General features: G+C 39.6%; 1 protein-coding gene across 1 annotated transcript in view; it reads right to left on the minus strand.

The window, feature by feature from the left end:
- rims2a (regulating synaptic membrane exocytosis 2a) overlaps positions 1–14384 on the minus strand; it is a 163725-nt gene that overhangs the window by 21718 nt on the left and 127623 nt on the right. Inside the window, exons 26-27 of the mRNA XM_050046488.1 lie at positions 11929–12029; positions 8417–8583 (exon numbers count right to left, since the gene is read on the minus strand). Coding sequence (XP_049902445.1) covers positions 8417–8583; positions 11929–12029 — 268 coding nt within the window. The remainder of the gene's footprint in view (positions 1–8416; positions 8584–11928; positions 12030–14384) is intronic.

The raw sequence follows: 14384 nt of genomic DNA on the forward strand, positions 1-14384 counted from the left end.
AAGCTGTAATATTTACATCCATGTTCACTTGCTCTCAGTCTTCTGCTTCACTGCCTTTTCTGGCACAGTGTTGCATTTCTTGGCATATTACTGCCACCTGTGGAATACTGTGAAACCACAGACAGGACCAGGTTGCATTCACATGTACAAGAACAAACGATACAGGGATCAACATGTAAAACATTGCTGCATAGCACTACTAGTGTTTAAACACTCCACAGGGTACCTTTATCTTTCAATCTCAACTTTTACACCGACACAGACAATGTGTCCTTAAAGTCCTTTAAGTCCTTAAAAAGAAAAATGGATACGTGTTTGTCAACTTCATCTGCTGAGGAAAATTGTGTGATATGGTTGAAAGCTCCAGAACAGCTAATGGACCTATTTGTGATTGTTTTGCGACCTGCTGTTTGAACTTCCAGTCTATTGTTCAATTTAAAAGGTTCTGGAAATATATTAACAAATAGTTAGAAACTTAACCATTTATTCTTATTGAAATATTTTCTACCAAATGTACTACAATTTAATGAGCATGACAATGAGTTGACACTTGATAAGTGTCTGTTTTTTTCTTGTTAAAGTATTAATTTATTTATATACCACTTAGAGATAATAGAGAATGCGATTTCATTCTATTTAACATTTAGTGCGCTCTAGTGCTCTCTTTCATATACACCTGGAAGTAGAAAGTAACTTCTCTGCACCTGAGTCGTGACCAGACTCTCAGTACTTTTACGTTGAACTGCACACAAAAAGAAAAGTTGCCTGTCATCAGCATTATTCTCCAGCTCTTCCTGTTTGAAAGGAAATAGGCCAGTGTCCAAATTAGGGTCTTATTTTAGCTCCGCTAGGAAAATTATCTTTAAGAGACAAATTACATTCTGTATCATAGGCTCTGCATTCTTAATGGGATGAGTTATGTGCAGCACCCTCAGGCTACTGTTCATTAATTAAAGTGTCTGACCTCCACCATGTAACTGTCTTATAAAGCCAACTTATGGAGAGACATGCTGACTAAAATGGGAGAGAATCAATGCAGTTTGACAATTGACTCCATCAATTACTTCAATTAGGCTCCTTTAAATTCTGCTCTTTCATATATTAGACATTAATGTTCAACTCCTTAGTCTTAGAATTAAGAAAGTGATCAGTATTTAATCAAGATTACGTCTGACACTGCAATAGGATGTTCAAGTGCAGGCAGCAGTATTGCATTACCTTGACACTGAAGGTGAGTAATGCTTTTAATTTAAATGTTTACCACTGCTGGAGCTTCAGCACTCTGTGTGTCCAAATCTATCAGGCATTCAAAGCCTGGTGTCTATGATTTTAAGCTTTATGAGAGAGAGCGGCTCTTGCTCTCAAGGAGTTAGATGATAAATATTTGCCACTTAATCTTTCATGAGTGTATGAGAACTCAAAAATGATTGCTCAAATTGATCTTCTCACTGCTGATGAAAAAACTATGAACTGCCACTTTTGAATTCTAAAGGAAACAAAGTTTGGTGGTTTATACATCTTACTTTGGTGGCCTGCTGGTGGTGAAATAAGTCAGATGTGCGCTACAAGAGTACACACAACTCCTATCTCAGCCTGCAGTACAAAGACTTTTGTTTATGCCAGCTCTAATGCCAGTGGTTTCTGTTATGGATCAGCCTGTACTTTACTACATAAATATTGAATGCTTATTGGGGGATTAGTGCCTTTGATCAGTTAATGCAGCTCAGAAGCTTTGAAGCAGACTTCAAGCGTCTCAACGCCTGACAACACCATGGGCCGACATGGTGCAGGTGACATTCTAAAATATGCTCTTTCACTATCATCACAGTGCGGCTGCATTTCATCTGGTCAACACAGGCCAATAATGCTGCCTCTTCCTTTACATCAATTATCAGCACAGTGGCAAGGTCAGAGGGACTGGGTCATTGTTGCCTCTACAAATTAGTACCCACTGAGGTTAAAACGTATGAGCACAGAGATATTCCAGGCCCTTTTAAATAGAAAAAAAAAAATCAATAATGAAAAGTAGATGCAGTGTATTCATCTAATGGGACAAATGTTCTTCTAGTCTAACTGAACACACTGTACTAGTCAACATGTTTTTATCTACTGCAGTCTCCAGGAAGCAGGCCAAATATTATGTTTAAAATGTTAATTTGTCTAACATGCTCTCTTCATCTAAACTGACAAACATCCTGCTGGTGCCACTGTGCTACTAATCTACTGCTCTAACTGGACACACTGACTCTGAGCAAAACTACGCTGGTTTAAATGGACAAATGCATATTAAACTACATGCTGCAAGGTAGGGCTGGGCAATATGGAGCCCTGTGCGGTAGGGTCATTTCCTTATAGGAAAAACCTCATTCAACATGCAGTATTTTATATGCTTCAGTGGAATAAACAGACACATTTTTCTGATGTAAATGTATAAATTCATAAACTGGCTTTAACAGACTAAAGCAGGAGTGTAACTTGCAGGATACTCACTGTCTAACTTGCTCCTGAAAACTCACACCTCTTAGCCTTCACAAGTGCATCAGTATTAGGTGTGCAAAGTCATTCAGTGGGCAAGATTGGACCCTTTAGCGGGCCATATGTTTAACCCCCAGGACTCAAGTATTTGTCTAATTTCTTAATGGTTATACTGTGTATGTTACGGTAGGCATGTTGATCATCAAAATAGATCAATTCTATTGGCTGAACATGAAAAATGTTTATACTGAATTACCTTTAATTGACTGGTGACGAACATAACTTTATAAAAGCATGTGCTCACTGTTCCTGTAACACCCCTTCTCATTACTGTATCTCTACCCTCTGAAAAGGTCTTGGCACTAGGGCTGGTCTTACTGTCTTAATGTGCCTGCCTGGAACAGCGGGACTCTCCGGAGATTTCTGATTTTCAGCCTCAGCCCAAAGAACATAGTGTTCCTCATCATGCAGATTGCTCACCATGCGTTTCCATGTAGGCCAAGATGTTCCCGAGGCAAAACAGAACCTGGAAATGTCTTGCGAAAGTGTTGACACTGTGCTCACTTTAAATGTAAGATAACAATAACATACAGCCTCTAAATGAAAAGGTTATCTCTTTCAATTTCTGATCATCATAAGGCAAAAGATGACCATTAAAAGTCACTGTTAACAACTGATTGTTTCTTTGAAGACTTTACCTTTAGATAAAAACAGGCCCAAAAAAGCTGCATTACTACAAAACAATGTAGTTTACTTTTAGCAATGTTTAGATATAGGAAATATTGCTGTGAACAACAATATGTTTGCCAAGCAACATTCAGTTAGTTGTATAGCTATTGTATAATTGTATTTTAGCTGTCTAATGTCTAATTAAACCTTTTGACAGCTGGATTATAAATGCTCTATGTAAATGTAAAGTCATGGAAGGTTCATCCTGTCCTCCCATACTTATCCCCTCATCTTTTTCATCTTTCAAAGGGAGAATCACTGCTTCTTTATTAGGTGAGGCAGAAAAACATGTTACCATGGCAACTGTGCCCCAGGCCAGAGCATTAGCATGCGTTCATGGCTGTCAACACAACTCCAAAGTTTTTTGTCAGAGACTGAAATGATTAATCACTGAAATGTTATCAGCTTAAGAGGTAAGTCAGACACAGACCTCTCTTTCTCTCTGTTGTTGAATGAGGTCAGTGGACCAACAGGTTAAAGTAAACAACCCCACCTCCTATTGGTAATGATCAGCCCCTGTTCTTCAAAACACCAGTCTGTACTCTCCCTTACATAAATAAGCCATTACCCAGGCAACAATATTGGATGGAAGAGACATGGAGGAGCAGAGGTGATGTGGGATTTAAAAGTGCTGATGGAAAGCTCCTTTTATCCTGGAGACCACTGAATGCAACATCAGCTTACAGCAGTGCTTTCACATTTTCCTCTCTGTGCAGTGAAAGCGCTCCTAGACTGAAAACACATATGGCCATCATCATGTTCATACACCAAACTAATGTGAACAGGCCTGTTTAATGTGTAGCAGATGTATACTTACACTGTGACCTCAATACACAGGAGATGACTCATAAGTAAATGTAGCTAGTTGCAATGTTTCTGATAGATAAGCAGAGAAATGTATGAATCTTTAATCATTCCAGACAGGTAGCATCTTATCCACTACACAACAGCTCTCTGACTGCTCCATCTCTGGACACAGCATTGATCATCTTTGTATTCTCACTATCAACCGTTAGGTTCTCATAGTAAGGCTCAGCCTCCTGTTTACTGTTTACGTTGACTGTACAGGCTCATCTGTGAGTGTCGTCACCAGCAGAGCTTACATAACAGCACACAGAAAATAGAATTTCCTTATCCCAGTGCAAACAGAGCATCACACTGCTAAGCTTATGACGGTGAAAAACATCATCTACCTCTCTATTATGGCCTCTCTATTTTGGCAACATATTGGGAGCATATATATATATATATATATATATATGTACAATGCTACACTTTATGACGTGGCAAGCTTCTAGATTGTCATATGTTTGCATTTATATCTATTTCACTGTGCTTTTTTTCTGGCCTGTAGTATTTAGTTTAAATGCCAACAGATAGCTGAAACTACTCTTTCTTTAAAACTTTTTCAGCGCTGCAACTAACAATTGTTTTCATTATTGATTTACCCACAAATTATTTTCTCATTCAATCAATTAATCATATTGTCTGTGAATTGGCCATCATCATTTCACGGAACTTCAAGTAATGTCATTTATTTGCTTTTGTTTTACAACCAAAAGTAAAAAAATTTTTTTTAAGAAATTCAGTTTACCACCATATCGTACAATGAAGATCAGCAAATCTGAGAAGCAGGACCTACCAAATGTTTGACATTTTTGCATGGAAAATCATCCTGACACAATGTGACTCACATCATATACGACCAAATCATAAAGCAGGAGCACACAAAAAAAGGTGCTCCAGCTTAATAAAATGTCCCAAGTTCTGATTGGAGTCTGGTGTAAACAGTTTTAATGTCCAAACGTTGGATAACTGAAAATGACCTATATTAACATTTACTGCTTCCTAGCAACCGCTTAGTTCACAATTGTCCACAGACTTTATAATTTGGTAAAAGTATGAAATTCAGCTATTACTACTGTGTAACTACCTTTGATTAAAAATAGAATTATTGTTGAGCATTTAATTCATTTGGAGCTATTTCACACACTGTGTTAACATCAGTTATAAAAGCTAAAAGCTGAGTGCAACACTCACATGAACATCTTTTCTAAACCTCAATGAGTATTAGATTAGAATGTTTTTTTTTATCCTTGTATATTTTGTCTCATGCGTTGTTGCCCCAGAAAAGGAGACTGTGCAATGTATATTATAAATTTATACTGTAGCTGTCATGAAGGAATTTGGGGTTGATCACACAGATAAGAGTTGCTCACTTTCAGTTAAAGAGGAAGACATTGTTTAAAACTGGAATATTGTAACTAAATTTAGACATATCTCCAGGATGTATCTGCCAAGACAGGATTTTAATCACATTAATTATAGTTTCCAGTGATTTAACTGAAAGTGAATGTAGCTAGTCACTGGGGTTGTGGTGTTACACAGAGAGAGAGAAATGTTCTTGGCATGTCGAGGAGTAGTTGGAGGAATGTGGGAGGTTTGGGTTGACAAGTTGCAGGTGCAGAGCGACACTGTAGGACTCAGACAGCATGTGAAAAACACAGACAGACAAAATACTGACGCAACATCCCAGCACTGAGCAGCACAGACAGACAGTAAAGCAACACAGACTGCAGCCTCAACAGACAACATTGCACTATCACAGATTTGTTATATCTTCTTTTGGCATTAATCTGTATCTACAAATGAACTACGCATATAATAAACCTGTATACCTTCCAGAGGACCTGCTCACATTACTCCTATGTGCATTTGGCCTTCCACACATGTAGGATGTGTGTTGTTAATCAGACTAGTGCAGTGTTAGTCACACATAAGAGGGTATAGCTTTTATCCTAATGTGCTATCTCTCAAGTCCAAGCAGACACTGAGCAGCACTAATGTGGGTAAGAAGCACCCACTTGGATCCTGCTGTGAATTTGATTTGATAGTGAAGACATCTTGGTGTAAGCTAACCATTCCTCCTGCTGTGGGATTCAAAATGTGTTCTTGAATTTGCTCTTGACATACTTTTTAAACCTTCTAGTCTTGCACTCTTCAGAAATTAAAGTCTCTTGTGGCCACAGTAAAATTGTGTCATGTTAAATATAGTCTTAACATGTTAAAACCACAGTTTGATGCATGCATCAACTTAAAAAGCAAAGATTTCCATACATGGCTTTGGTCATGTATGTGTGATTGATTACAATGGAATACAACCACAGTTTTTCATGCAACATGATGAAATATAAACATTTAAAATCTCTGAACTAAATTTTACTCTTCAAATTGGCACACAAGGCAAAGGTAACCATAGCAACATTAGACAGACGCTTGGCAACAAAAGGATAATTGGAAAAACCAAAGCATTGTTACTGTCATGTGCCTTCACGGTGCCACACAGATGTATAAAACTGCTGGAAAAGTGGGTCAAAGTGTTACATCACACTGCTGCAGGTATATTTCAATTAATGTTTTTATTTTTTCCTACTTAAACCTCTTGGTATTTTGCCATGCAGACATGAGGAGTTTACTTTTTCACTGAGGTTTTGAGATGTCCATCTCTGAAATTTCTGCCTCCACCCCAAGACAATGGAGGTAAATGGAATTTTGATTCACCCTCACATTACACTGATAATCCTCAGACCTCAATGTCTGTAGTTTCCACTGGTTTTGACCAAAGCTGAAAAATAGTCTTCAATGAAATCTGTTGACAGTGGGGTCTGTGGATTAGTCTGAATAACCAGGACATTGTTTGTATAAAGAGACATTCGAGACATTGTGTTATTTTCGAAATGGGGTGGGGCAAAGATACTTTTTAAGTATTTGTGTCAAATTTCATGTCTTCCTTCCCGGGATGAATAAAGGAAGCATTTCCATTTTCCTTTCTATATTACATAGATTGCTACATTAGATTACATAGGATGCTAACACTCACTCTTACTCCTTCCTTCATCTTAACATCCCCCTTACTTTTCCCCGCTAATCACGACTCCCATCTATACATACACACAGGTACATGCACACTTATTTCTCTATACCATATTTTTGCAGAAGATATCTTAAAATCCCTGCAAATGAATCTGAACCTGTCTGCATGGCTACATAAAAATATTTGTTTCCCTTTGTGATTTGGGTGAACTGCTACTTAAGCTTCAATGCTTGTTGTACTGTTCTCACATCCATCTGATCTGCTCCTTGAGTGGGCACAGGCTGTATGGGTTACCACACTGTTGTCAGCTCACTATAATTGTCCTGACCCATTTTAGTATTGGTAGGTGTTAATAGGGCCACAGTTAACAAGATTAAAGGGTGGAGGATAGTCACCACACTCTGCTTTGCACATCGTCATGGAAACGTGCAAAAGCCAGTTGGCCACTGGGAGCTACAGGTCTACATTATTGTTAGTAGGAGTCTAGAGTTAGAGGCTGCCACACACGTGTTACCTGAGGTCAGTCTCTGAGATACTCCTCTGGTGCAAGTCCTCTTCGTTCTCCACCAAATCCTCCTGATGCTCCTTGTCTGTGTCTACCTTCCCCCCTGACCCCCTCCTCCCTCCCTGCGATCTCCCCTCTTTACTCGCCCCTCTCCCTTCTACTCCCCCTCCCCCGCCCGCCTCCTCCTCCTCTAGCACTTCCCCTAACTGCTCATCACCCTCCCGAGACTGGCTCCTTGATCGCAACTGGCTGAAGACGGAGACAGAAGCAAGAGAGCAGCACATGCAAAGCAGAAAGAAAACCAAACAAAGCATGAATATTGTCAACGACGAGAGAAAGAAAGACAAACACAGAGAGACAGTGCAGCCAAGATCAAAAGCAGACTGATTCAAATTAACAGAAAACAGAAATGTACACTTACAGCAAAGCACCATGCAAATGAATATGTTGGTTTTTTTTTTGCTTTGATATGAGACAACACCTGAAGAGATGCAATGTGTTTTATGTTTCAGTGTATGTTGCCAGATATGGACAAATTTCCCCCACAGCTTGAGCGAACAGAGTTCAACCATTTGGTTCCAGATTTTTCTAAAACAGAGCCAAACCTGAACTCATCACAGTAAGAAAATGACACACAGTGCTAGGCAGTGCATTTTCCTCTTTAAGTTTTAACCAGGTGCAAACCATTTCAAAACTGAAAACGTCTGGACTTGGCAACTTATATGGAAAGACAACTTCACAGTTGAGGGGGATTTGTCCATTCCTGATAACAGCTTGATGGGTTTAGAGAGTCAGACAAAGGTCACTGTCCCCTGGGGTGGACATCAGCCTACCGGATTTTGCGGTTTCCTTGCGGCCTTTCTGATTGGACAGACATGTAGCTCGTGCTGCTGAACCGAGAGGCACTACTGGTTCTCGACACAGCGGACACGTCGCTTACATCGCTGTCCGATGACTTTGCCGACAGGTTATCTGAGCCCCGTGGATCTCTGCCCGATCGCTGCAGAGAAGACACAAACAGAGCATAAAAGATTATTATTGTGGTGATGTCTTATAACACAAAAAATATTTCTGGTGCTTGACTTGTGCATTCCTTTTGGCAAAACACAAGTCCAACAATTTTAAGTCAATATTCTCTTTAAATGTGGTTACTGTAAAATGGAGACACTCATTTGACTTGAACTTCAAGCAAAAACAAAACATTGCTCACATGCCCATAGCTTTTTAAGGACCAGTCTTGAACAAGATAAGTTCTGCTGCTTAAGTGGGCTGTTGAATGTGAATGATGTAGACTTATTAGTTTAGCTAATGGTACAGAAAGAACGAGTAGGGATGATGTTGTTACATAAGGCGTATTAGGTGTGCCTTTTTAAAGGTCAGATGTACTTTATGTACTTCAGTCAAAAAGACCAAAGACAAAGAGAAATTCAACTAGTAGGGAAACATAATTCTGAGGGTTGAATTGAGTCTAGGAGCACAGTATGTTCAGAGGATTTAGAAAAGGCAGTCCTGTCTAAAATATCAGCATCAATCACCTTTCGATAAGCATCTATTAATTGGTGATAAATGCTGCTGATCAGAGAGTTTTGACAAGCTGGCTCTTGTTCTTAATACGTCACCAGAAACAGAACAGTAAATGACAATGATTTGTATGATAGCATTTTTTACTATCTACTAACTACAGTTTTACTATCTGGTGCTGGTTTATACTTCTACTCCTCTACTTTCTGGAGGGCAGTATTGTATTTTTCACTCTGCTACATTCATCTGACAACAACACTTAAAAGTTACTTTGCAGATCAACATTTTAAATGAAAAACATCTAAAAAAAATCATTATAGATTAAATAGAGCATGACCAGATTTAACTCACATTTACTTCATTACATGCCCAAGATCCAGAGGCCGAGGTTTTCAGGGTTTCTGTGTCACTTAGTTGGAAGCGGTTTAAATAAACACAACTTTATTTATGATTATGAACTATGTGAGCACAGTATCAACTAAAATTAGGTCTTAAAACTAGGTTTTGACACAGGGGCATTCTACAAGGCAGGGCTACAGAGATAAGGTTATAAAGTAGGACCCACCTCATTAAAAAAATGTACTCTAGTGCCGCAAATTATTAAAAATATTTATTTATAAAAATGATTAAATAACATACAACCAAATGACAAACAGGTAAACTGGGGTATTTGGGGCTGCTGGGGTCTGGGACCCCTGGCCAGACAGATAATCCAGCCTTACCTGCTTACATGTTAATGCATTTGTAATAAAACAATCCAAGTATAGAATACGTTTTGTCATTTTACTTTTAATATGTTAAGTATAACTTGCTGATAATAATGTGTTCGTGGTATTCCTTCTTTAATCTAACTAAAGGATCTGAGTGCTTCCAACAGTGGAGGGCAGACTGTACTGTATAATGTCAAAATCAGTGATAGATTTTTACTAATCTTTCTTAACACTAAGGCTTCCTTTTAGGTTCAACTGGGATGACAACCTTGGTGTCAACATAGTTGAAGAAAATTTGTAGAACTGGATGTGTATATAATATCCTGTGTGTGTCTTCTGGAGACTGTTTATTGTAAGAGAACCTGAGCTGAGTGTTACAGTAACTGTGGTTTTAAGAGCAAGTGCTCATGAGTCTTGTTTAATTATAGTTAGAGCATTGCTTTGTCAATGGCACTTGCATGGAGGATAATGTTCAACAGACAAGGACACCTCACAATTCAATCTGCTTTTTATAGACTCCTAGCGAACACATTGGATGCTCAAACGCAATAGTTCTCATACCACAGACTTAAAAGGAAGAGAGACTTTGTCTTGTATGGGCTGGCACAGACTGCAGCGACACACCAGGCCCGGGCCGTGCTCTCTAAACATGCTCAGGACCTCTCCCGAGCAGAGTAGTAAACACTTGACTCTGCATACACTCACTGTCACATTCCTCAAATTTACAACAAAAGGCTTAAAGGCTCAGTTCACCCAAATGACAGAGAGTAAACACATTTCCTCACTTATCTAATATTGTATCAAGCAGGGGTGTTAATAATTAACTGTTTAACCACTGACCAAGAATACTAGTTTTAACCAATAAAGACTTTTAGTTAAACAGTTGAAAGTATTTATTAAATATAATATACTGGCACTATAGGGGGAGATGATGAGACAGTGGAGTCTGCTTCTGCTCAAGTTGGAGTCATACAACGTCGTGATAGCAATGCCATAATGTTGCTACCGGGAGACAGCTACAACACACCTTAACAAGCTTGTGACCCAAAGGCAGAGGTGGACACCTATACGAGAGATAATCCCTGCCTCAGTAGATACTAATCCTCTTTACTGGAAGAAAGGATCAGCAAATTTTCTGTTACACAGAGTGGTCAGTTCAAGATCTGACAAGTTAGCACAAGCTAACGCAGCAGCAGCAGCTAACATCCAAACCTGAGCTGTTCAATGGTCCGCATAAACCCACATTTACACCAAAGCCATTTGGTGATGATAACAGTTCGCCATGTAACTGTGCACGTGTAGGGCCGGTGGACTCATGACGTCCCCAGCGTGGAACTCACGCTCTAACAGCAGTAGTGTCATGATAAACAGAGAGAGAGCAACAGCAGCGCAAGGAGGCGCTGAGTGAAGCAATACCCTGTGTGCCGCTCTAAGATTAAATATGATTTTACCAGCTTTAAATAGTGGGTAAAATCACACACTTAGACACCGTCAGTTTGCAGTTAATGATCAGTTAATGAGGATTGGCTATCATCACAAAAAATGCTTTAAATTAGCATACCTTGTGTCTAGCCATGCCTTGTTTGTATGGCTTAAAGCAGCATTGTGTATTTCCAGAAACTTTGCCCCAGGTTCTCTGGACAATCCCCAGGCCTAATTTAATTTTTCAAATGTATTTTTTCATGTGAATGTCAAGTAAAACTATCTACATACAGTGGCTCACTGTCACCAGGAGCAAGTGTAGATACATATATTTAGGTTTTAGTGATTTGGGTGAACTGGCCTAAAAAAAAGTAAGTAAAATTAAGTAAAGTAAAAGTAAGTAAGTAAAACTCACTCAATGGTGAAAACCCACCTTTAAACTGAGTTGAGTGATTACCTGTTTTGTGATGTTTGTGTACCTCTACCTGTGGGTGTGTGTACACTATGCAAACATCCATGTACATGCACAGTATGATGTTGATATGTACATGTGCACATGCCTGACTGCTTGCAAAGTGTACCATATGGCCTTTGCACAGCGCAGCCATGCAAACAGTATAATGTAGGTATATGTATTTCTCTGTGACTCTGGAGTGCTGAAGCATGCATCCAGCATATCTGGACATGTTTACCTTGTGGTAGTCTTGCTCCAGTCTGGAGTCGGAGCCCGCTCCCTGCTTGTACTTGTTCATCTTCAGTTTCATCTGCCTGGTCCTCTCCTCCATGTCCATACCTAAGCACAGAGACAAGAGACTGTCAGATGGGGCTGATGCAGTGAGGAAGGCCTGATGGAGGGACATACTGTTATGGTGAGAGACAAGCTTCTGCTGAGCTATGAGCCATGAGCTATGACAGGACAGATCTAATGGGATAAAGCTGAATGGTCGACTGTATTAACAAAGAAACACAAACACAAACAGAAAATACTGACTGGTAAAGGTAAGCTGCGTAACATATAAAACAGCTACATTTGTATCAACTGTCACAATTTCAGGCTCATTTAACCACATCTTTTTAATTGAAAAATAATCAATTAGCACAATTTATTGATTCCTGCTTCATAGTGTAGAATCTCTGGACACTAATACTACAGTAAACAAAATGTATGACCTTCAACAATGCCTGTGACCCATGTTGGGACACATAGGATTCCAAATAAATGCCAAAATTTCTGAATGACCCAACTAAACTGGCCAGCGCATCCCTCTCAGTTCAAAGTGAGAGGCTTGCAAAATCCTGTTTGTCCACCTCATCTCCTCCTAAATTCAATTTGAGCAATGTGCTTTGTTTCATCTTGCTGCAAGCGCATTTGCACTGTACAAACCTCACGCCATAATCAATACAGAAGCTGAACCTTAATGCCACTGCATAAGAACTATGCACATTTTGTTAAACTAAAAAGAAAATAAAACACAAAATAATACCTTACAACAAATGCTTTCTGTTGCATGTGTTCTTCTCTGCAAAAACACTCACCACCAAATTATGACTTTCCTGTTGTACCTGCGTCTCCACTCTCTCCACTTGCTCTCTGTCTCTACTTTTGTGTCATATGACGGCAATGACAAAGTGAAGATGATTGCACACATACAAGTGCCATGCACACATACGGTATGCCTATAGCTTCACATACATACACGCACACGGACAAAGAAAAGCAATACAAGCTGAGAGCAAATGAATGACTGCATTCGTGAGGCAAAGTGAACTAATCTCATTAGAAGTGAATTCATTCTCTGCCTCTCTTGGTTAATTGTTTACAGTGTCACCACTGCTTTTGTAACATCTCACAGCCTACACACTTCTACTTCTTTAGTTTTCTCTAAATGACAGGGTCAGGGTCATTTCATGTAACTGTCAATCAATAAACTGCTTGTTATGTCATAATGAACTAGTGATTGTTTCGCAACCTAAAAACTTCTTCAGCTATTGTAGTTATGCTACTTTTGAAGTTACAGCGTGGTTTGAAAGTGTGGTGACTTTGTCCTCTGATTACGAGGTTAAAGCTGCAGCTTTTCTGTGATTTGAGGGTCTTTACAGCCCAGTCAAATAAACAGTGTGGGAACTGCTAACCTCTTTAAACATAGCCATCCAATTGTAGGGAACAGAAAGTAATTGGACATGATATCATGAAGCTAAAGAACAGTTTGACATTTTGGGAAATGCGCTTTTTAATTTTCCTGCCAAGAGCATGATGAGAAAATTGATACCGCTCTCATGTCTCTATGGTAAATATGAAACTGGAGTTAGCAGCTGGTTAGCTGGTTAACACTCAAAGAAAGCTAGCCTACCCCTGTCAAAGGTATAAAACTGAATTCATGAATGTGAATTTGAACCAGATAATCAAAAATATAGTCATTCATGTATTCCTTTCTGTTTTTTTGTTTTGTTTTTGTCAATTAACTTACACTTGAACAGGCTACAAAATAAATTTGTTGAAAACATGTGTCCACAGAGAGAGTAATCCAAATAAGGAAATTCTGCCATACATTGACAGCAAGTTTTTCCTTGGTAGAAAATCATACAGTGTCTCATGTCAAGACCAGCAGCAAAGAAACCACAGTAGCATGACCATGATCATGATAGACACAGTCTATCCGCAGCAAAATAAAAAGAAATGACAAAGAAGCCGGAAGCATCATCTACAGAACGAGTAAGAGCGCAAACGGCACAAGAGAATGAAGGCGAGCAAAGCAGGAAAAGAGGTGAGGGGAGGTGGGTGGGGAGTCAGAGAGGAAGAAGAAGAAGAGGAGGCTGAGTCAGAAAAGAAAGAGGGTGAAGAAGAAGAAGAAGAAGAAGAAGAAGAAGAAGAAGGGACAGACCTGAGTTCGTCCAACCTGGTGAGTCCGTGTCTTCTGGGATCACATCACAGAATGGACAGACACAGACAGAGGAGAGGAAGATGGATGTGAGAGGATGCACGAAGGGTAAGGGGCGGGAGACGGAGGAGAAGAGGGGGAAAGGAGGGAGGGTGACCCCATCACCGTGATCACCGAGTACGCCAGGTTTGAAGGCTCAGAGTGAAGAGGAAGAGGATGGAGGGTCGGGAGGGAGGAAGGGAGGGATACAACACGACAACAATACGACA

Source organism: Epinephelus moara, chromosome 6 (assembly GCF_006386435.1).
Source record: "Epinephelus moara isolate mb chromosome 6, YSFRI_EMoa_1.0, whole genome shotgun sequence".
In the NCBI taxonomy this organism is placed as follows: Eukaryota; Metazoa; Chordata; class Actinopteri; order Perciformes; family Serranidae; genus Epinephelus; species Epinephelus moara.